The sequence below is a fragment of the Ambystoma mexicanum genome, chromosome 9, assembly GCF_040938575.1.
Source record: "Ambystoma mexicanum isolate Mex_15411 chromosome 9, UKY_AmexF1_1, whole genome shotgun sequence".
In the NCBI taxonomy this organism is placed as follows: Eukaryota; Metazoa; Chordata; class Amphibia; order Caudata; family Ambystomatidae; genus Ambystoma; species Ambystoma mexicanum.
The window spans coordinates 783,931,246-783,956,349 of record NC_090931.1 but is presented as its reverse complement, the minus strand read 5'-3'; the positions used below and the strand labels follow the sequence as shown (position 1 = coordinate 783,956,349).

General features: G+C 45.7%; 1 protein-coding gene across 3 annotated transcripts in view; it reads left to right on the top strand.

The window, feature by feature from the left end:
• The window catches only part of GTF3C3 (general transcription factor IIIC subunit 3), a 598,047-nt gene that overhangs the window by 139,639 nt on the left and 433,304 nt on the right, over window positions 1-25,104 (top strand). For all 3 annotated transcript variants that reach the window (XM_069615720.1, XM_069615721.1, XM_069615722.1), the window contains exon 3: window positions 1,858-2,084. In XM_069615720.1, the coding sequence (XP_069471821.1) occupies window positions 1,858-2,084 (227 nt within the window). The remainder of the gene's footprint in view (window positions 1-1,857; window positions 2,085-25,104) is intronic.

Genomic DNA, 25,104 nt, shown 5'->3' with positions numbered 1-25,104 from the left:
ACACACCTTTCTCCCTCTTCGATTGTACTCATCAAGCTGCTCTTCAAGCTTCTATTGCCTCCTGCACCTTTTCTAGCACCCCAAGTTCTGCCATTCGTAGGATTTCCCTCTGTACAATGCCTTTAGAGCTGATAAGATCGCTCAATGGTCCGAGTTCCCACAAAGAGGGCCTGCAAGTATCTGGTTTCAATGTTGCAGAACTTTTGCTTTTAACCCATTAAGGTTGCTAAACTGCGCACCATTGAGAGGGGTAATATTGACATCTGCTCTTCGTGTTCCAAAACACTAATCAATTTGTGCTAAATATATCATCTTTATCATAAGGTGTGCACAAAGTGTTTACGATCATAGCTCAGGGAGGATGTTTTAATTTACTGCAACATGTCTTTATCAAAAAGATATATTTTATCACCAGGTGGCCCATCCCTCATGGATTCTTCTAATCGCATTCCATTTCTAGATTTCCATGCAGCGTAATGCAGCCATTTGTAACCTGTACACTTAATGCTAGCAGATGTTAACCTGTGCTCTCGTCCTCTCCCACTCTTTCTTTCCTGGGCGACCTAGTTCCAAGATTTGGGAGTGTAGCGGTGATGGATGATGAAATGAGGGAAGTTGCTTCTGGTGATAACTCTTTGTCACCAATGCCCTATTTCATGCTCGGTTTATTTTAAGGACATAGCACAATGCCTACATGTTTATAACTGAGAATTAGGAGCAGGCTAGGTCAGCACGGAGGAAACTGGTGGTGGTGGACTGCTTTAGCCATGGTTGAAGAACACGAATTGGGACTCATTACAAGTTGGCCGGTGCGGAATTAATGTGCCAGTATTAACGTATACTGGCACGTTTCCGCACCGGCCAACTATAAGTTTGCTGGTGGGGTGGAGGACTTGCTTCCAGCTAGGTGCTGGAGGTAATCCTACCACCCTACCGGCAAACATCTCCGGTATTACAGGCACTGGTAATACCGGCACCTGTAATACCAGCAAAGTCCACCACGGAGTCCTGTTGGATTCCATGGAATGGGGACTACTGCCTCATGGAATGGGGACTAATGCTTCATACCGTCACTCATAATCCAGCAGTAATACTGCTGGATTGAGTGCCGGTAACAGTAATTACATTTGCAGTATCCTGGCAGATTTCCCACCACGATACCGGCATGGTTATAATGAGCCCCATTATTTGTTCTCTTAGCTCCTTGTTTGAGGCTATATAGGAGAGTATTCCATTCTCGTTTCATCCAATTTAAAGTTCTCAAGGGTTGGTTATCTGATCTGTCAATGAAGCCTTTTACCTTCATGGTCCCTGGTATATGTTCACTATATTCAACATTTTGATGCTTTTCGTCTGTCCTCCAAATGCTGATCTGAAGACTGCTCTTAAATAACCAAGCACTAAGCAAACTTTGTTAGTTTATAAGTTTAATTGGTTTCCAAGTTTTGAATTTCTGGGTACGTGTTCCCCTGTGAGTAATTTGATTGACCTTTGACAGACTTGAAAGTTTATATCCTGTATACACTTATTGTTGATCTCAGAGTTCTAGAAGTTGACTTTCTCATATATATATACACTCTTTTTGAAGTTTTCTTTCATTTAATGTATTTAATAAAATGTTATTGTCCTGAAGGTGGGTACAATAGATCATTCTTAAAAATGTTATCTTACAATGGGTTGTGCTCTCAAAACCTTAGCCGCATGAAAGTGTTTCTGAGTTCACTTTGATTTGAATTGAATACTTCTCAGATGATCCCACAGCCCATTGAGCTACCTACACCCCAGGCATTGTCTTAAGTTCAAAAAGACTGGATAGGAGCAGAGTTGTTCTTAGTAACTTCTTTTCTTTTGTTCAAGGTGAAACATCAGATGGGGTTAGTAAATCTGTTCATCGTGCTTTTGCATCCATGCTTGGAGAGACACCAGAAGTGGAAGTTGAGGCTGAAGATGAAGATGAGGACAACGAAAATGAAAATGAAAATGAAGATGATGAAGAGGATGAGGGAGTCGGTAACCAGCCCAGCGCAGGCGAAGTGTTTGCTTTGGAACTGGAGCTCAACCGAGAGAACAAGAAAATGATGAAGGTGAGTTGTAGAACTTTGTGCATTGACTGTGATCTCTTTAATAGGCATTAAATAATGATTTATCTTCATTACTATACAAATATTTTATAGACATGCCAATGCCAGATTTTCAGAAATTGTATGTTTTTTTTTTAAAAGAGAAAGCAGTTGGGGATGCTGTATGGAGTGGATTACACTTTTTTTTTTAGCTTCTCCTACTGTTCCTTCATCATACATTTTACAACTGTATTGTCAAGCAAAGAGGCAACATTTGAGGGCAGGCACAACACTAACCTTTTCAGTGTCGTTTTGCATTAAACACGTCTGTAACTGATGACCCACAAGCCTAACTTCATACAGTTTGCTGCTTCATGCAGGTCCCATCAACTAAGTCGTAATTGGTGTAGGGGTTGTGGGCCTTTGGGCGTAGGGCCTTTGCTCTAATGGACACAGCCTGCCTGCTGCTGGGTGGTTTATGGCTCTTCCGAGACTGGTTGCTGTAGGACCTAGCCGGCTGGTAACTGTGGAGTTTTTTTTTAATGCAGAGTCCCCACCAGTTGAATGTTGTTGGGCACTGTGGATGGGTTGCTGTACGGCCCACCCGGGCAAGGGCCTGATGATTGTTTGGTGCAAGTCTTGCTTCTTTGTATTCCAGCTATATTACATACGTGCAGCTTCACAGGCTCCTCCTTTTCTCAGTTTCCTCCAGGGACATGGGAATATTTACAATATTTGCCACTGAATGCGAGTGCCTTTTTGTATATGGTGTGAGTAGCTACACCTCTGGCGAGAGGCCCCATTTGCATGTTGCTATTTCCCTGACTGGTTTACCAACATTTACCCTAATGAGTTCTAATCCAAAGACCCTCGGGGAAGCAACTCTGTGATTGCCCCAAAAGAGAATATAATCTTCTCAGGTTGGCCCTCCTGCTCACTGTGTGTCTATTCTCTCACAGTTTACTATGTGGGCTCCCCTGGTGGCTGTCGGTTTATCTTTTTGTGATTCTAGTCAGTGTAAGGGCATAAGCCAGAGACTATACTTCTGATGGGAGTCCCTGAACATTTGTTTGCTTTTCCCGACCATTTTACCAATCCCCTTTCCCTAATGAATCCTAATGGGAGGCTGCAACAGGAACGCAAGTCTCTGATGTGCCCCTCTTCGACCCTTGACCTCCCAGGCTTAGTGTTTCCTGAAGACATTCTTCGATCTCTGGAAGTCTTCTTTCATGTTTACTATGGGGATATGTAGCTGGTGGCATTTGATACTTTATTTCTGAAGCTGCAGAATTTGCTAGGGGGTGCTCCTGTGCTGAAGTTAAGATATGAATTTTCCAACTCCACTTTGTTCTACTTATTGTGAAAGGAAATGGAGTAAGCTGTATATGGCCGTGGCTTCTACCTGCTTCGGAAGGTGAGGACAGAAGAAGCCAACACCAGATCTGGCTCGATCCTTGTAAGGTGTCTGGGATTTCTGAGCAGAATTCACATCTTGAGTGTTTACCCAATAAGTAGCCCAGAACATTTAGAATATGGTGAAAATCAGTGTTTGGGGTGTGGCACTAAATGTTTGAATGAATGCACCCTCCTAAGTGAAAGCCTGTGTTTGCACTGTGCTCCCAATATTTCTATATAAACCTGTAAAGCTGTTGCATTACTTTGTATAACCCTGAGACGTGTCTGATGCACAAGAAGCTGACAACAAACTGAGGAGGCCTGTGTTGAAGTCCTGCTGCTACAACTTGGTGAAACCAGCCTGAAGGTGAAGTGTTGCCAGTGTCTGTGTACACTGAACTCTTTGAGAGACCAGAGGAAACTGGTAGATAAGTCCTTTCTTCGCTCTAAGTTGGCAGTAACAGCTGGGTTAGAAGCCTAAAAGGAGCCCTGCTCTTGTAGAAGCTTTGCTGCTCATCTTTGGGCGAATCGTGGGACAAAGGGCCCTGAGCTGTGTGTGGAAAGCCCTTGAGTGCCAGTAATAGATAGCAGCCAAAGCCTATCATTACAGGATGAAAGAACTATATAAGTTTAGTTTTGACTCTGTGAAGTCAATTTCCCAGTGAAACATTGACCGCTGGAACAAGCCTGAATCTACCCGGTACCATTATTGTACCATCTGCAAACAGCACAGCTGCACACTACTCCAGCTTCAAGAGTTTACCCATCCTCTGCCTTTTCCAGTGAGCCTCTTGTTGCCTGCAGCACCTCATTGCCACTGGGTTTGTTGCTAGGGAACCAGAGACCAACGCTGCCATTGATTAACTTTTTTCTCAAACTAATAAATGTTGGCAGTGAGTATTAACCTTCAACAAGAGATGTAGCTTAATCAGTAATATAGTGCAGAAAGTGAATGCTAGATTTCCCAAAAGATGATTGGGTCTGCTCAACTAAAAATAATTGAGATTCCTGTTGCAGGTGGGTGCCTGGGCACCGGTCTCCCTCCACCTCTGCCCCTGTACACTGGGCTGTGAGACATGGGGCTTCCCCTGCCCTGCCTCCATCTGGGTCACGTGACTTTTCACATGAGCCCTATAGGACTTACTTGGGAACCATGCCTTCTGGAGCATGGGGCTAAAGTTTGTCTCCATCACTGTGATTTTGTGTGGCCTGATGCAGGTGGGTGACCGCACACTTGTCTCACTCCATCTCTGCCCCTAGTCACTGGGCTGTGAGACGTGGTGCTGCCCTCCCCCTGCCTCCCCTCCCATTGCCCCCATTTGACTTCTCATTTGACCCCCCACAGGATACTTCTTTCTCTTTCCCAGGTCATTACTTCCTCTCACAATCTTTCCTTCTCACCCACGTGCCCATAACCCTAACAAACATATTCTAATCTCTAACACTGACTCTTCCATGACTTTATTCATTGGTCTTATTAACAAGTGTTCTGTATGTAATGAAAACCACTCTCTACTTGATACTTTGTTCTGCCTCAACCTCCAGTTCTTATGTACTACTGAAACATGTCTTTCGACTACTGACCCAGTCACTCCTGTCTCTTTTTCTCATCTTCCGGTTCCCCTCAATTCTGCGCCTGTTTAGAACTTGTGGTTGAACTGGTGTTCTTTATCATTTCTTGTTTAACCCTCTCCCTCCCCAACCTGAATTCTCTACATTGCTCTCTTCGATTATCACAACGCAGCATTCTCAACCTTACCCTAATGCTTTTCTTATTATTCATCAGCCCCCAGAGTTCTTGTCCTCCTTCTGTGACTGATGATCTTGATACTCTTCTTTTTTTCTCTTTATTTTTTCAATAACACAACGAATAAAGTGAAAGGTGAGCAGGATAGCAGACGGCTTTACAGCTGAGCATATAACTTGAACGACTTCATCAGTGTTTTATAGGGCCAATAACAGTGTAGCTGAATCCACATACCTGTACAGCTTTGTACATCAACTGTTTCACATACCCCTCTGTATGATACACGCCCTTACCCCCTAAGCAGGGGAGGTAGAGCAGTTTGAGGCATGGAGCCCTCATGTTCGGGTCTGGGCAGTGGCCAATGCCATATCACCAAGGGAGTAGGGGCAGGGACCTTTTAAGGAACAAGCCCACCAGTGGGCAGTTTTCATCCAAGGAAGGTAGCATTGCATCTGAATATCAAGAACAGTCAATAGCATATTTCACCAGCATACAATGTGCAATATCGCATGATCAATCTCTGGCTATGCTCTTTTTTTTTTTTTTAATAGTATTCTCTTGCTCATCACACCATGTTAGATCTCTCAGCCAATCATCCACATCAGGAGCTTGCTGTGACCACCACACCATGGCCACCCAGTGTTTTGCTACAAACAGTGCAGTCCCCAAAAGTATACGGTCACATTTCAGGAAGCTCCGTATGAGACCCATGAGGCATATTTCTGGGCTGAGTGGGATATCAGACCCAATAATTTCACCAATAGCACTCTGTATCTTCACCCATTAACAGGCTACCCTAGAACATCGGGAGGCCTTGAGCAAAAAAGTCTGCACTGTGCATTTTGCAGCATGGGTATGACGCGGGGGGAAGAGCCTTCGCCAATTGCCTTTTAGTACCTTACTTTATAATGTCTACAACTGGAGGGAATAGTTTCCCTGTCAAAGCGGCACAACTGCGGAACTCCCTCCCGCCGACTTTAAGAATTTACCAATCCTACCCACACTTTAGATTAAACACCATCAACTGGCTTAAAGGTAATAATCAGTAACCCTATAATTACTTGCTAACTGTCTGTATAACTCAACTGTACTCTGCTGTACTAATGTGAATTCACACCTGTAATGCATATGTACGTAGTGTTTTATATGTATTACCCTGTATCTATGTAAATATGTAATCTTGTAACCTGTAAGCTTAAAGTGTCCTCGCGCCCTGATACCTTCGGGTCTGGCGTGCGCTATAAATAAATAAACAAACAAACAAACAAGAGGGGAGCAGGGTCAAACATTTGGTTTTTTTTTTTTTTTTTTTTTGTGTGTGGTTGATGTACGTCTGATGGATACTTTTAAACTGAAGTAGCTTGTGTTTATAATTCATAGAGGCTCTCCTGATCTGTAAATTGATGTGTCTCCAGTCGTCATCAGCTATGCCATGACCTATAGCGGTTTCCCATTTCCACCTAGTTTTCATCAGCTTCCCTTTACGCCACCCTGGGCTTTTCGGTGTAGAGTGGAGCTTGTGTGGCGTGATTGGTCATCTACCATGAGAAACTGTAGCATATTGGAGGGTTGGGGCAATAGTGAAAATGTGTCGAGAGAAGCATTTATTTATCCGTTAACCCTTCAGTAGATCATTTGTAGTTTGAGCATTGTGCCCCCCATGTGCAGGTACTAATCAGTCAAGATAAATCTGCCAGCTCTAAACCGGTTGTCTACCTTCACTATTCCTATCATGGCTAGTTACCTAAATATCCCAGAGTTGAATGTGCTGCTCAGTTCACCACTTCCATTGAAGAATATATCTTTTGGTATGGGCGCAGGCTGCCCATGTCTTGCATCCAGAGTGCATATTACTGTCAAGGATGTGTGAATCGTATTCTTTTGTGCGATGCACGTTGCTTGCCCCATATAAGGTGGTGAGTCTGTGTGGCGACACATAGCTCTCTCCAGGTCTTCCTGCTGGGCGTACAGCACCACTCCGTACCAGTGCTTAATGTGGCTTGCCTGCGCTACTTGATAGTGTCCAAGTCCAGGACAGCGAGTCTCTCATCCTCGAGGGGGGAGTATGAGGTCTTACCAAGCGACCCTCGCTTGTCTGCTCGGCAAGATAAATTTAAGCAGAATCAACCACAGCCTGTCAAAGTATGTTCTAGGCGGCCTAATCATGACATTTAGAAATATATAAAAATGTTGGAAGCACCACCATTTTATTGATCTATATGTGGGCTATGATGGACAAAGGCCGGCCGCCCCAGCAATCTAAGTGATACTCCATAGAAATGATCGCTGCAAGATAGTTGTCTGTGAACAATTTTTGCATATCTGTGAAGGCTTACACTTCCAGGTATCTAACCCCACCTGGGCACCATCTAAACCCCCAATTAGTCTGAAACTGGGCCATTTTGGGTGTGAGCAAGAGCAGTTTGGGTTTAGTTCCATTTATTTTGAGCCCAGAAAACCTCCCGAATCCTACCACGGCACGAATAATGGCATCAAGACTGTCAGACGGCTCCGACATGTAGACCAAGAGGTCAAAAGCATATAGTGGGACCAGAACTTTCTGAGTATGGAAGCTGAGGCCTCTATGAATGCGCTCCATACTCGGAATACAGGTTAGGGCTCTATAGCCATTGCAAATAGCAATAGAAACAGCAATGGGACAGCCCTGTTTCATGTCTCTGTGCAGCTCAAAGGGGGCCAATGCCATGCCATTTTTTCATCAGCTTGCCCACAGGCTTAACATATAGTAGCTTACGTAGGCCCCCCTACTCCCATTCGCTGCAGGATGGTGCAAAGAAAGGTTCTGTTCAGAGTCGAATGCCTTCTCCACGTCAACCAGCATAGCCACAGCCTGAGACTGAGACTGTGGATCAATTTGTGAGAGTATTGCAAACATGCGCCAGAGATAATACTGAGTGGACCTCCCTGGGAGGAAGCCAGACAGATCCGGCGTGACCAATTTGCTCATTAGGAGGAATAGCCTTGTTGCCAGCAGTTTGGCGAGGACATTGTTATCAATGTTCAGATGCAAATTGGCGCTCATCCTTCCCAGACTTATAAATTAACATGATGCCAGCCTCTCTCATTATGGGCGGTAGCATCCGTCTGATCAGATATTCCTTATACTTCTAGCAACAAATGGGCAAGTGAGGAGCATTATTCCTTATAATACTCTATTGCATTACCATCCGGACCAGGGCGTTTACCGTTAGGGAGGTCCCGGATGGCTCTGCCAATTTCTTCTACTGGGGGCATTCAGCAAGCTACTAGGCTCCTGGACCAACCAAGCCAGTTCTATTTTCTCAAGATATTACGTCGGCTTAGCCTTGCGTATTTCCTCAGGCTCACTGTATTTGGTAGAGTAGTATAGTACAAATGTTTGCATAATCGCCTCTTGGTCTGTATGCCATGGCATGCCACCTGCATCTATCTCCGTTATCAACACGTGAACTTTCTTGGATTGGACAGTCAAGGAGAGCAGCTTGCCGGGTGTATCATCAGTGCCGTATTTTATCTACCTGAGACCTTATGTCCCAGGAACCTGATTTCCCTGTTTGCTGCTTCGCGTTATATACCTCGCTTCCCCTTGATTTTTTAGCTAGCGTGCTTCTGGAGCGATCTGGTGTATTTAACCTCCAAAGCCTTCAGTTCCGTCACATATCTGTCTGTAAGAGAATGCTTACCCCTCCCTTAGTATAGGAGCAAGAGCAAGAGCAAATTGCTCACACCGTCTGAATTACACCGCTGTATGTTGTTTCTAGTACATCCAGCTAGAGAGAGAGTGAGGACCCCAAGAGTCTTATGTCAATCATTTATTTGGGAAAATTCATATCAAGTGTACAAGACCAGCCGTAAAGATCTGCTAAACCAAAACATAAAATAATCAACATTGACAATATTTCAAAGACAAAAAATCATTCCCCATCACTACTTAATTTAACGTGATGCAGAAAGTTGTGACTGTGGGTTAGTATACTGTGATTGTTGCATACTACTTCTTGGCATTGACAGCACAGTACTCAGACATGCAAAAATCTCTATTGGATGCAAGTCTATGTTGTGATTTTGTTTTTCAACAGATGTCTCTTATTGCGCATTGATTTATTAATGCTGCAGTCCAGAAAATACTGTGCTATTACTCAGTGTCTTTTCTTAATTTATTAGAGCACAAAGCAGAAGACCATATATTTAGGCTTTCTTTTTCAAGTCGACACATGTTTCGGATTTTGGTTTGTGATAACACTGTACCCATGTGTTCATGGTGTTGATTTACAGAGCCAACATCAGGACATATAGTTGCTTCTTATACAGGATTAGTCGGATGACAAACCCACCTTTTAACATGACCTGCAATATAAAACATGACATTGGTTTCAAAACCTGGTTCAACATCTCTCTACTGTATATTCTTTATGGTATGCGCTATCCTCAGGGTGATGAAAAATTGTGTACTACTTTGTAATTAAGGCAGTTAACATAGGGCTTTGTTGGGCCCCAGTCAGTGCTTGGATAAGCTTCATTCCTTATTGTAGGAGCCACAGCTTCCTTCTACCGGGAAGCAATTACTTGACACATATAATTAATTCGGGGACACAAACATTTATAGACATATTTTAAATGATTTTTGCATGCCCAGTGTATTTTTTGATTTCCCAGGTGGATTTCTCTGGCGTGCTCGGAGAATCAGAATTGGTTCTGCCAAGGCACATGTTTTAAATCTACACATGGAAAAAGCAGACCAAGTGCAGAGATCAATGGAGATAGCCTCATTGATACAAAAGGCATTGTATTGTTACAGTTGTGCCTCAAGTACTTGAGATTCTTTTAAGTGTTCTCTCGTCTACAGAGAAGTTAAATTAACATTTCTATGGCTAGATAACATGCCGCGTGTGTTTTAGTGTTCACCTCATCCACAAGCTAGTGTGAGGGGAAAAACACTGAACTATAAGCGTGTGTGTGAGGCGTAAATACACATTACTACTAGCCCCTTGCTTGCCTTCTCTACTCGTCGGTGTCTGATGTTGGGTTGTTATCAGTAGCGGGAGACGTGGCAGGACGAGCCTGAATGTTCTGCTGTTTTTATCTGTTGTCATGGGTATTGACTAAGCCTCGTGGTGAAAACGAGGATTGGGCTTACAGCGCCGGCCCTCTTGGAACCAAAAAATTGTATATCCGTTGCTATGGAGACCGTAATAGTGTGATAACTCTGGTCCTGGTGCTGATGTCCATAGGCCTAAGAAGGCTAAATGGAGGCAGAAGGCAGCATGAGCAGTCTGCATAAAGTGGGTTTCTGGTAGCATGGCAATGGTGCATCGATTTCCGCTTTAGGTAGGCTTTTATCTCACATTGGTTGATGGGCATATTCAGCCCCTAACAACAATGTGTGTTGGGCCCTATTAGCCACGTCAGTGGGATACAGAGTGGCAGTTAATACGGTTCCTGCTTCCTGTAGTGGATATCACAATGTAGCGCCGCTTTTTAGCATCTAATATGTGCCCTCTTTCCACTTACTCCATTGAAAATTGCATTTGAACGCATAACAAATTTTCCCCAATACATACCCTCCCTCGCTCACTGGAACAACCCCAATCTCTAGTGCAGCGCCCCTCAATACAAGCGAATAGCACAAAGGTTAGTGAATTAACTAAGAATGACTTGCGTGTCTCACAATCTGTGGGCACCTGGATCGGTAGCCCGCCCGGGGAACCAATTTCAAAGACCATGCATACAAACAACAACAATCAAGAAACATGGCTTCCTAGATGCTCTACCTGGGCAGCATGCTACTTATGTGCAACCAGGAACTGAAGAAGGAGGGGTCAGCTCACGGGGAGTCAGCAAAATTCAAGGCCTCCTCTGGCGAAATAAAGACATGTGATCTGTCCCCATGCATCACTTTCAGCTTCACAGGGTACAGCATTTGATATTTTACATTTTTAGCCCTAATTCTGCTCTTGACATCAAGGAAAGTTTGCCTGTACAGTGACGCTGAAGTCAGGCTAAATAGAGGTGAGGGCATTGTCGAATCTCAGTGCTTCTTTTTTCCTGGCTGCCTTAAAGATCAGGTACAGGTCCCTGTAGTTGAGTATCTTGGCAATGACGGTGCAGTGTGGAAAGCCTCGGGTGGGTCTTGGTGCAGGTCACACTCTTTCTATTAAACAGTGATCAGAGAGGACTGGGTGATTTGGCTGCTCCGGCAGCTGTTTCTCCAAGAATAGGTCAAGTGGACCCTTTACGGCCAACTCCATCAGGCCGACTATATGAATGTTATTCTGGTCCAACCTGGTTTTCAGGTTGTAATTTTTCTCCTGCAACGCTTTTATTTCCCTTTCCAGTAGTGCCACGTGGAGTCTTCGCTTTGTCATATGCAGGTCTCTGCCTCTGTCATTCACCGACAATTCAATTTTATGTTGAGAGCTTTCCAGCCTGTTTGCGAGTGTGTCCATCTTTTGGTCGCTCGAGCTCAGCATGTCCTTCGTTTAGTTTAGTTTATTCATTTATATGATGTGCACCGGACCCGGGCGTATCAGGGCGCAAGCAGTGCAGACAATGCCAAGCTTAATTAACAAGTTACATAGTTATACACAGAAAATATAATACAAAGTAGTGCATAGAAAAGGCATAACTGGATACATAGGTATGCTCTACAAAAATAGGTAGACATGGCAGATATACACCGAAAAATATACACAGGTATGTTCTTGATTTGTTATCATTTACCTTGAGCCAGTTGATATAACTAACTTTAAACCTGGGGTAGGATTGATCCGCCCTGAGATGGTGTGGTAGGGAGTTCCAAAGTTGGGCCGCTTTGACTTGGAAGCTATTCCCCCCCCCCCCCCGATCTTGGTTAGTCTGAATCTCAGAATGTTCATGCAGTTGGCATTGGTAAGTCTTGTGGGTTTCGTGGAGATTCTTCTTTGGACTCTGTTTACAAGGTAACTGGGGGCAGCCTTGTTCAATGCCTTATGTGTCAAGTTTTTAAGTTGATATTGTTGAGAGTGGAAAGCCAATTGTTTTGACGCCTTATGGCGGAGATGTGAGGCCTTTTGGACACACCTACTGCCGCTCTAAGGGCGTTGTTTTGAAGAATCTGGATTTTTTGGGTGATAGCTTTGTTGGCGCCAATATATAGTGCATTACAGTAGTCGAGCCTAGATAAGATCAAGGCTCTGGCTAGGTTAATGCAATTATCATCTGATATAAAGGGTTTGCCCGTTCTAATCAGCTTGCATGTGTATTCTGTGGCTGGGGCCAGGGTGTTAACTTGTTTAGTAAAGGATAAGGCGGAGTCAAGGTAGAATCCAAGTGTTTTCACCTCTTTGGCCACCCTAATAGCATTACCATCGTTGATGAATGATGTGTAATTCGGTCCTAGTTTTTCTATGTTAGCGTGTGTACCCAGTATGATGAGTTCCGTTTTTTCATCATTCAGGCATAGACCATGAATGGCCATCCATGCCTGGATGATGAGATAAACCCTGTTCACCAAGGCCAAATCCTCTTCGTAATCCCCGGAAAGTGAGAGGAGAAACTGAGTATCATCTGCATAGTTAGTGTAGGTGATACCAAGAGAATCCAAATCATCAAAGAGGGGCTTGGTGAAAATGTTGTATAAGGTGGGGGAGACGCAAGATCCTTGGGGGACACCGCATGTGATGGGGATAGGGTCTGCTGCCGCTGAGGGCGAGAAAACCCTCATAGTTCTGTCACTCAAGAAGGACTCAATCCAGATGATTGCCTCTTTAGAAAAGTTGGCAGCCGTGTCTAGGTGTCTGCAGAGGACCTTGTGGTCTACCAGGTCAAGTGCAGCTGAGAGGTCTAATATTAAAAGGAGGGCTGTTTTCCCTTTGTCTCTCAGCTCATCTACCTGTGCTTTCAGGTCAATAGGGGCTGTGTGTTCCGTGTTGGGGTCGGAAACCTGATTGACGAGCACCTAGGAGTTTATGCTCTTCCAGAAATTTTTGGATCTGGAAATAGGCCACTTTGTCGAGGATCCTGAACAGAAAGGGTACGGTGGTGATGGGGCGATAGTTGGTTGGAATTAGCGGATATAGAGTTTGTTTTTTTAGTAGTGGGAGCACCCATGATTGTTTAAGATCAGCTGGGACAGTTCCTGAGGAAAATGAGGCATTAATCAGCTTGGTGATAAACGGCGCAAGATCTCTTGCTGCGTCTTTGATAAGCTGAGCCGGACAGAGGTCACCCTGCCAGTTAAAGGGCTTGAGTGATAGAATTACTTTCTCAGCCTCAAGGGTAGACATTTTGGAGATGTAGAAACAGGGGGCGGGGTTAGGTTAGTTAGAATGTCTTTGGGCGAGGCATTAGCGGCGGTGTGGTTAGGTGGGTGGTTAATGGATTGTTTTGTTTTGAGATATTTTGTTTTGAAGGGTAGTTATTTTATTCAGGCCTGTTGTATCTCAGAGCACCACATTTTGTCCTTGGTGCAAATTTCAGGTGTGGTGATGGGGGATTCAAGTTCTTTGAGGATGGAAAATAGTTCTTTAGTGCTGGCCTTTAGAGTTGGCCCTAGAGATGCGTTTGTTGTAGGAGTTGCGTTTTGTGAGGAAGTTATCTTTTTTGTATTGCGATGAAATCTCAGAGTTTTATTTGGTTGGCGGTGGTTGGGAGGAGTCTCCATGTAGTTTCACAGTTCCTTTTTAGAAGTCTAAGGTCCTTGAGTTAGGGAGTGAACCATTTATTGAGGTGTGCTTTGGGTTTGCTAGGTCTGAGTTTCAGGGGTGCAATGCTGTCCAGTGTGGTTAGCATTATTTTGTTGTATTCCTTCACAAGTATGCTTGGGTCAAGGTTGTCATCTAATCGATTTAAGGTGGATAGGAAAGCTGGTATTACGGTATCTCTGGTTATGTTTTTTTTATTTCTGGTTGGACAGGGGGGGGCGATGGGTATAGTGGGCAAGAGTGGTCTAGTAGTGAGGAGTGAGAAGGACAGGAGAAAATGGTCGGTCCAGGGATAGGGTGTAATAGCAGTAATATTGGCTGTGCAATTGTATTCTGCCACCCAGTCCAAGGTTCTTCCTTTAGCGTGAGTGGGCTCATTGACTTTTTGGGATAGTCCTAGTTCAGATAGTGAGTTGGCTATAATTGTGGCCTGTTTATCAAGGGCGTCATTAAAGCCTAGGTTGAAGTCGCCTTGGATTAGTCGTTGGGATGTAGTTTTAAGATTGTCCGAGAGGAGGGTAAGGATGTCCTCCTCAAAGGTTCCAATGGGCCCGGGAGGTCTGTAAATGAGATGGATTGTTAGTGTTTGGGAGTCAGTTAGAGAGAGTTTGGCTGCAAGGGTTTCACAAGAGAGTAGGTTATGGGTTTGGGCAAGTCTCATAGTGAGAGTGGATTTAGCGATAATGGCCATTCCTCCACCTCGTGCATTTACTCTATCTTGTCTAATTATAGTGTAACCATCCGGGACAGCTATGGCAAGTAGGGGTCCTGCAGCCTCATGCAACCAAGATTCCTTGATGGCTAGTAAGTCGAGCTTGTTAGTTATTATTAGGTCAGCAATGTCGGCCACATATGCTGTTAAAGACCTTGCATTTATTAGTGCTGCTTTAATTTGAGGAACAGGTTGAGATTTGGTAATGGTGGAAGGTGATGGCCGTTGGTGGGGGCTTTTGGAATTATTGGCGATGTCTGGTTTAGTGGTGATATGGTCTAGATGAATGATCTTCGTATTTGTCTCATTGGGCGTTTTGTGAGTAGAGTGGGGGCTAGTTCTGATGTTGACAGGAGGTAATGATCTAGCAAGTGGGTCGTGTAGTCTACTGAGGCGTGCGCAGAGTCTAGCATTTCTAGTCGCTAGGGTGCAGGGAGTACTTGCGTAAACTTTGGTTCCGAATTTCCCTGTATTAATAGTTAGTAAGGGCTTGGTACTTATTGGGTGGGACATGATTGCTGAGATTTGTAGAGTGGCTAGCAGGAGAGAGAGTAGGGTAAGGTTGGTGAGGTACGTCATACGAGTGGGCATTGTGAGCAAGGGCTAGCTAGGTTTGTTTAGATTGGGTTAGGTCTCTCTACAGTCGCCAGGACAAATAAGCTAACTTTGTGAAATACTGTGACACAATGGGGCGCAGTCAGTGGCAAGGCTGCGGGTTTTCAATGCAGGCAAGGCTAGGTGTAGTTTACCAAATGCAAATACGGCATAGGCTAGATGCGATATTTGTAAAAGGACGCAGCATTGACTAGATACAGAATTCAAAATGCAAATACGGGCATAGGCTAGATGCAATATTTGTAAAAGGGTGCAGCATTGACTAGTTACAGAATTCAACCAACTAAGGCTGGATTCAGCAGATAAGTCGGGTGCTTAAATAGGCTAAGTTCCACAATCAAGTATATTGCACAAATGGGCTAGGTTACGCAGTCAGGTATAATGCACAAATGGGCTAAATTCCACAATCAAATATATTGCACAAATAGGCTAATTTCCACAATCAAATATATTGCACAGATGGGCTAAGTTCCACAATCAAATATATTGCACAGATGGGCTAAGTTGCACAATCACGTATATTGCACAAATGGGTTAGGTTACGCAGTCAGGCACAATGCACAAATGGGCTAAGTTCCACAATCAAATATATTGCACAGATGGGCTAAGTTCCACAATCAAATATATTGCACAGATGGGATAAGTTCCACAATCACGTGTATTGCACAAATGGGCTAGGTTACGCAGTCAGGTACAATGCACAAATGGGCTAAGTTCCACAATCAAATATATTGCACAGATGGGCTAAGTTCCACAATCAAATATATTGCACAGATGGGCTAAGTTCGACAATCATCCTCGCCGAGGGTAGAGGGCAGGAGCCCCCCCTCCCATCCCTGAAGCAGCTCTACGCACACGGAGTGCATCGCAGAACCTCGCCGGCACCATGGAAGGGCCTGCCTGACCCTGTCTTCAAGGGTGCCTGACTCCCGCATGCCGGGCGCCGCGCGGCACGAAAGCGAGGCTGATTCTCGCTTGAAGCAGTGTAAAACTGCATTCATCCGCCGGTAGGCGGAACCGCCGGTGGCCAGCACGAAGGCCACACAAAGGCCTGTTCCTACGCCAGTTACGCGCATGGGAGCGCGGCGTGGCTACCCCCCTGCTCAATTTAAACCTCCCCGACCGCCTTCCGCAAAGCCCGAGGCAAGCCATCGGAAGCAAGTATCCAAATATCCCCATTAGGTGAACCCACATTAGGTGAACCCACTGTAAGTACTTTGCCCCTGTCCTTGTTCCTTTTACTGACATTGCAATGATACGACTCCCCCCTCAGTCGGCTTTACCTGTACTCCATTTTCTACATGGACCGACCGTCATTTCAAGGAGTATAATCACGCATGCCAGTACCGGGGACGCTACTGTAGGCATGTACTCTGAGCCACTATTATTTGAATGTGTTTCATGCCCCCCTTGAAACTCTCGAACCTTAGAATATCATAAGTATTTTGTGCCTTATGTTCACTAATAGACCCCCTTATAATTGTATAGTGCCTTAAGGTCGCTTACAGACCATTTCAATTGTGTTGTGCCTAAGGTCGCCTAAAGATCATTCCAATTGTGTTGTGCCTAAGGTCGCTTACAGACCATTTCAATTGTGTTGTGCCTTATGGTCGCCTACAGACCATCTCAATTGTAATATACCCTATGGTAGCCCACTGACCACTTCAACGGTGCTGTGCCTTAGGGCGCTTCAAATTGTAGTGTGCCGTACCTGACTTGGGTCACGTCTAATCTAGGTTTACCACTGCCCTGGGTGACAGCCTGCGACTACGCTAATCTAGGGCTGCCCTGACCTTTGCATTCCAGCCATTGGGTTATCCCTATCTAGGTGCCTAGGCTTCCAGCCATACCATAGCATCCTCACCCCCTTCCATTATCTCACCAGGCCCACTCAAGTAGACCCTAACTTGTCCCTCTCAACAAGCTCATAGGGAACCTATTCTGGCAGCCAGCACCACCATCATGCACATTAGCGTGCACCTTCTATTGCACTACCTCCTAACCACATACCTTGCCACATTCACTCAACCACCCAAGTCAACCACTCCTACCTTTGAGGTTAATATCCTGGCCTGCCCTTACCTACGTGACCCAGCGTCATCCACCATGACTTTGACACCCTCAACGAGTCCTTCAGCAACTACCGTTGACGCTCACCACCCCTGCAACCAGATTAACCAATACCTTAATGACCCTGCTCTCTGGCTCAAACACTTTTCCACAAAACCAACCCCTAACCAACCTTGCCCCCTTACCCTCAGGAACAAGAGACTAGGCACCAGATTCCGCATTCGTCCTTCCCGCACCTACACCACTAAGCAAGCCCCACACACACCACCCAGCCCGCCTTTGCCCTCCGCCACTTGCAAAACTAAGACCACAGGGGTTAAATTGCCTGTGTTCAAGGGTGCCCTCATCAATGCTAGATCCCTCATAGCACACGCTCTTGACATAGCCGACCTTATCACTACTGCCAACCTTGACTTGATTGCCATATCCGAAACCTGGGTACATGCCGCCTCTGGCCCTTCTCTATCCTTGGCCTTACCGCCTGACTATGGCATCACACGCTGTGACCGCTCCTCTGCCCATACTAGAGGCGGCGGCGTAGCATTCATCCACAGAAACTCCCTTGACCTAAGAGTGGTATGCGACTCCAAACTCGAATCAGCTGAACTGCTGACAATCAAATTACTACTAACACCTAACCAAACGGCCCCCCTTCACCTTATCTACAGGCCCCCAGGGCCGGCACCCACCTTTGTCAGTGAAATTTCCACTCTTCTTCTTGACAATACAAAAAACAACTCTCAAACAATAATCTTAGGTGACCTCAATCTTGGTCGCGGCGACCCTAAGGATCCTGTAGCAACTGATCTGGAGTATGCTCACCTTGGCCTTACCTTGTACTTACAAGAACCGACCCATATTAAAGGCAGGACCATTGATTGGTTAGCTGGTTCCAACTGCAACATCCAGGTCCTCAATAACTCCCCATGCTTATGGTCTGACCATCACATCATAACATTTAACATTGAAGCTACCCCGCGAGCCCCAACACCTATAGCCCCAGCCCTCCCCACCCGCAATAAAAAAAATATAACAAGAGAACAACTCCTCCCACTGTTACTCCCCTCTCTTAATGCGGCGACCAACGCCTGCTCTGATCCCACCTCCCTTGCAGACATCTACAACCAAACGATGCTCACGGCTATTGACACCTTAGCACCAATTAAACTTAGAAAGGCTAAACCACGAGCACACCTCAACTCATGGTTCACTCCACAGCTAAGAATCCTCCGCAAAGCCAAACGCTGCGCGGAAAACCGGTGGAAAAGCCACCCATCTGATGAGCATAAAGACGGCTTCCTCCTCGCCTCCCTCATTTATAAAGACGCCATCATCATTGCTAAAAAAGAATCGCTTAATAATCGTATCACACAAGCCGACTCTAATTCCAAGGGACTCTTTAGATGCTCCAATCTAAAATAAAAGATAAGCAGGACTGCCTGAGATGTGACAACCGCTCATCCTCCCCCACTAGGCCCACCCTCTCCAACTCTGCCAACATCAAATCCTTCACCTTTGCACCTCTCACTGTCATCGAAGTAGAAAACATCATCCTCAGGATGAAACCTTCCAACTGCCAAGGTGACCCGTGCCCAGCTCCCATCATTAAGGACTCCGCCCATGACCTAGCCCCATTCATTACAGCCTTCATTAACTCTTCCTTTGAAACAGGTATTGTCCCGGACAACCTTAAAGACGCCTGGGTGATCCTGCTACTAAAAAAACCTTCCCTTGACCCAAGCATACCTACGAATTTCCGACCTATTACTACAGTACCATTCCTGCTGAAGATACTGGACCGTGCAGCTTACCTGCAGATCCAAAACTACCTTGAATCAAACAATCTGCTAGGTCTACGACAATCCGGATTTCGGCCCAGACACGGGACCGAAACGGCTCTATTAGACCTAAAAACCCAGATCGAAGTCCTGAAGGACAAGGGCAAATTAGCAATGCTATTACTCCTCGACCTTTCCGCCGCATTTGGTTTGGTTAACCACCAGATCCTTTGCAGGCACCTCCACTCTGCTGCCAACTTCTCTCCCTCCGCAGCGGCCTGGATCAAATCCTTCCTGAGCAACAGATCTATGAGGGTCTTTGCACCCTCCGCTGCCGCAGTTCCCTCCCCTTTTCATTGCGGTGTTCCTCAGGGCTCTTGAGTGTCTCCTACCCTTTACAATATCTTTACGAAACCACTCTTCGATGTGTTTGATTATCTGGGTGTCTCCTACACCAACTATGCGGACGACACCCAGATACTCTTTCCCATCTCGGGTGATTATCTTGCTGACACCAAGGCCCTCAATGACGTCTACTTGGTCATCCAAGCCTGGATGGCCCAGCACCAGCTATGTCTGAACGACGATAAGACGGAGCTACTTATTCTGGGTACTTCACAACGCCTGAGCAAACTGGAGCCATCCAATCAGTCATTCATCATAGACGGCAACTCCATACAAGTCTCGAAAGACACCAAAACACTAGGCTTTTACCTGGATTCCACCTTATCCTTGTCAAGACAAACTAATGCAGTCAGATCCACCTCCGCCTACACGTGCGAACTCATTTCAGCCTGCAGACCTTTCCTCACCACCCACAATAGCGTCACACTAGCGAGAATACTTATCATGGCAAAAATAGATTACTGCAGTGCCCTATATTTAGGCACCAGCCAAGAAAACCTGTCCAAACTCCAAACCACCCAGAACAATGCAATTTGAGCGGCTCTGAACATCCCTCGTAACCACCACATCTCAGAAGCCAGAACTAGCCTTAAGTGGTTACCGGTGAAGCAGAGAATTTCCCTAAAAATGCTTGCCCTCACGCACAAATGCCTAGCCAATAAGGCTCCGATCTATCTTTGCAGTCGACTTTCGCGCCACTCCACTGCCCGACCACTAAGAATTGCACAGACTCACTGCCTTACTATCCCTAGGTTTATGCTCCAAAAAGCGGGAGGAACCAGCTTCCCTGTCCTAGCCTCCAAACTTTGGAACACCCTCCCCGTTGCCATCAGAGCTGAAGACTCCTTCAACACCTTCAAGAATAAAACCAAATCTTGGCTCTTTGACCAGCAATAGTTGTGTTAGACATCTGTCCTACTTACCTAACCCGCCTGTTCCTCTGCACGATTTCCAGTCTGCTACCTTTCCCAACTACCTCAGGGATACTTCCTCTGCGGAGCCTAGGGACACTGTACCATGTGTAAGATATGTAATTATTAAGATTGTTATTATGCTGTATTGTTATACTTTTTTTTTGTAATTTATCTCCCTGTATGTTCTTTTCTTGCAACCCTGTACAAATTGCGCCCTGATGCCCCCGGGCCTGATGGTCTGCGCGTTATAAATAAACAAATAAATAAACAAATAAATAAATAAATCAAGAATATTGCACAAATGGGCTAGGTTACGCTGCCAAATTTAATGCAAAAATGGGATGGGTTGCACGAGCAGTTCCTTGGTCACAGTTAATCGCGGCACAATAAGGTTAGGATCAACAGCAGCGTACAGTATTTATAAGCACCAAGAGGGAATCAAGCTAAAAAGTGTTTGAGAGAGCGACAATATACGCTTATCTCCAAATAGTAACAATGGATACCACAGTATTAAACATGCACAGCATAGATGTGGTGGAAGGTATGAGAGGACGGGGGCATGTTGAAATCTGACGTTAGCTTAGTTTGTGGGCACGCACTCGCTTCGATGGACGTAATAAGTAGATGGCCAGATCAGGTATCACACGGCAGGGTTGACTTAGAGTACTGGTGTGGGGATTCCCGACGGTATGGGGCTGGCTGATGATATGGGGATTACTTAAAATTGAAAAGTACCTTAGAGTTTGCAATTCGGATCCATATGGCCATAGTACCCGGCAGTGCTCATGTAGTTGTAGGAGGTAGAGACATGCTGAGTAGGTGCGTGGCTAGGATTTGGGGCGGCACGTACCGGCCACGGACAGGCACAGACAGGCCTGTGCCTTTTTGGGGTGCCTTGGTGGGCGGGCCGGCTAACGCCATCTGGCACAGCCGTGACGTGGATGTAGCTGTGACGGGCCAATGGGCTGCTCCGGGCCTAGTCAGCTGGACGTTGCTTAGGCAACCAGAGCGACATCATGCGCGGTCGCCATTTTGGTGTGGATCCTCGTGTTTACACCGAGGAGGATTAGGCCAGGGGCGCGTGTTGGCCTTCGTTTCAATAAACGCACTACGGGAGATAAGGGGCTAAGGTGGATGGTGCTGCTTGCACAATTTGGACACCTTACCCCACAGAACGAGCGTTGCTGGCAGCAGGATCCCTCTGCTGGTGCTCCGGTTCGGTTAGCTGGTATTCAGGTGAGGGTGCGGGCTGGGCTCCTGCCCGCCCGAAGGTACGAGGTGAATGGGAGAGATTCTGGACGGCCTCAATCTCAAGCATGATGGATCGGAGTTCCTCTGACAGTTGTTCCACAGCGGGCCCGCCCGTGGTCAAGGATGTGGCTGCTGTGGGGTAACCCCTTCATTTTTGAGAGTCTTAGGTGAAGACGTCTAAGTGGCTCTGTTTTTTTAAACTCGGGCCAAGCATGTTTCCAGGCAATTCGTGGATTTCACATTGGACTGCAAGCCATGATGGTCAGGCAACGGTGCCACCGCCGAAGCAGTCTAAGTCAAGCTTCCCAAGCTATCGGAAGGATTGAGGCAATGTTCCGGTAGTTGACACCAGTTGTTTCAGGAGTCATCAGCTTAGCGACAAGGTCTGTATAGGGGTCGATCCACAGCACCCTCACGCTTCACCCTATGGCTCAAGAGGTAAAGAGCCCTGTTTGTGGTGAGGCCCAGCCCTGCAGCAACGTGCAATGGAGCTCAGGGGGCAGCCGTGAAGGGTGGCCGAGATCACAACTGCCGACCACCGACCACCTCTCCCTCCCCACAGCTCAGGATGACAGGCTGCCTGCCTTGGGCCTTTGCACAGTCCACAGCCCAGGACTTGATGTTCCTCAGATGGCAGTGCAAGTCCTTCAGGGGGCTCTGACTGGAGGTGACTGCTCCAGTGCCTCAGGGTCAACTGCACCACTGGCACTCAGCAATGGTGCAGCATGTAAACCCCTCGCTGTGGCTGGATGGTGCGGGCTGGCCCCTCGCTCTCCTCACCTCTGCCATTACAGGAGCACTCAGCACGGCCAGAGAGCACACGCTCCTCACCCAGCAGCACAGTCGGGCAGCGCGCATCAGCCGCAGGCCATGTGAAGGAAATGGCCGAAATCTCTGCAGCGGCACACCTCAGTGCCGTTTCACCAGGCAGCTCCTCACTTAGGGGCAGCAGGTCAGCAGGTGTCCGGGTGCTTGTCACTCGTCGGATACAGCAGGATTGCAGGTTCCCCGGGCAGAGCACTCTGATTAGGAAGCCCTCGCCGTTGGCACCCTCTAGCGACCCCCACCACCTCGATACTCTTCCATCTACTACTCTCCCACATCCTTCCTCATTCTTTCCCATAAGTGACTTCGATTTGCATCTTTCTACCGTACACTCGTCCGGTTCTATTCTCCCCCTTCTTCAATCATATGATCTTACACCTTTTCCCTTCCCCATACACACTAGCTCTACTCTTGATCTAATTTTCTCTTCTATTAATTCTCCTTCTCCCATTGTTGTTTGCCCTTTCTACTAATCTGATCATTTCCGTCTCTTCCTGTAGCCATCTCACGTATTCACCCACACCCTCTCATAGCTGTCGTAATCTTAAACAAGTTAATACTTCATCTTTTCTCTCAACTTCTTTCTTCCTTTTTTCTCTATTATCTACTAATGATGCTCTTGCCTCTCAACACTTCCACTAATCTCTACTCTTGATTCATCCCATGCTCTTCAACCGTTAACACACTCTCGCAAACTGCCAAAACCATGGCTCTCACCACAGTCCGTTCTTTCTTTCTTTCTTGCTTTCTTGCTTTCTTGCTTTCTTTCCCCCCACTGAAACCCTGAGTCCGTCTGTCAGCCATCTTGCCCTCCCCTACTCCCTTCACCTTTCTATTATCTTATCACTTACTCATATCATTGTCTAATAACAGCTTGTCTCCCCGCCCCCTTTTCCCTCCTTGTCTTCTCCTCCCACTCCCTCCCAGCACTACCTTGACCAGTCGTTGACCCGTTTAAGATAGTCACTTGTTCGTTCCTCTCCTCTTCCCTTCTCTCCCCTTCCCCACACCTCCCCTCCTTCCCCCTCCTCTTGTCACTCTTGCACTGCAACAATTGTCGCCAGGCATAGTAATGTTACTGCTTGTTTTGTCTCCTTTTTTCCTTCCTCTCCTCTCCTTTATTGTTCCATGCACTTGTACTATTGGTTATGATATGATAGTTATTTTTCACGTTTTGATTTGTTTCAAGGACCTGTAAGAATGTAACTGTTTTCTCCCATGTACCCTCCCTCCTTGAAGCACTTTGATTATTTGTATAGCGCCTATACATAATGTGTTTCAATCAATCAATTTGAAAAATCAGACCTGTTTTTCAATTTCTGCCTCTAAAACTCTTGTCTCTGCTCTGTGTTCTCTTGTCTCTTTTATTGCGCTTTCCTTTTAATTGGTCTCACAGCATATTATATCTCTGCTCTATCTACAACCACTCAGGCTGCATCGTTCTGTGTGTTCCCACTGAATCCTCAATCTCTACTGCTCTCAAGTCTTTCCTGGCTTTCCTTTGAATCCTGGCTTCTCTTTCCCTTGCTCTGCCTAAGCTGCAAATGTTTACATGGTCTTACTCCACCATATATTCTTCACTCATTTCCTTCTACTTCCCCCTTGGTCTCATCCATCTCAATGTCTTGTTCTCCTCACTGTACCCAAACGCCTGTGCTCTCAATCTCATTTCTGCTGGTTGCACCCAAGTAATGGAACTCAGCTTCTCTCTATTTGCACCTCATCCTCACTTACCCTTTTTCAATCCTGTCTAAAATATCTCTTTTCCTCTACAGCCTAATTTAACCATGTGTCTTATTGTCACCTTTCAATTGTTATTGTCTCAAGTATACCCGACATTTGCAATAGTACGTTTTTTTAATGAGATTACATTTATAATAATGAAATGTAGTGTAATGTTTTGTAAATGTTTTATATTAATTGTATGATTAGATTGGTTATGGTTTTATTGTATGAATTTATTGTATGAATTTTACTGTACAAATTATTTGTTTGCTAAATGTAATTAATGGGTAAAAAGTTCATGAAATTGTGCTGTATACCTTAAATAAATAAAAAGGAAACATTGTTATGTAATGCTTTTATGGTATTGTACAGTGCTTAGGCGTCAAGTGCTTCGTAAATGAAATACAAATACAAATGGGGCAATGGAGCAACAAGTCTGTAAATGGCACATTATTATGAACATCTAAATTGAACCATGTGTATATCTTATTATGATTGAACTGCATCCTGGAAACACAAAGCAAAATAATGTAAGATCTGAAAGCAGAGCAAAGTCCTCTTTAGTTGTACCTTAACCAGTTTTAGGGAAGCTCAAACTGCCCATATTTCAGGTGGTTCCAGGCTCCTGGAACTTACAATTAAAATGTTATTTTGCCATGTATGGTCATAAAGGTTCATAGAGTGACAACAGTCAATGGCCCTGCAGACGAAGGCAGGCTGTTATGCCCCACAGGGTTTTGATTTTCATTTATGTTTCTTTTTTGAGTTCAGGCACCCCCAGCTATCATCATCACATTCTTTCAGGCCTCATGCACAGCATTCTGCATGGGACTCTCCAAGCCCCTCCACCCACCTAATGTTGTGTCATTTATTTCCCTTCTCTGTGAGGAGAGTTGTGGCTCACAAGTGATGTGGATGAGTGAGCA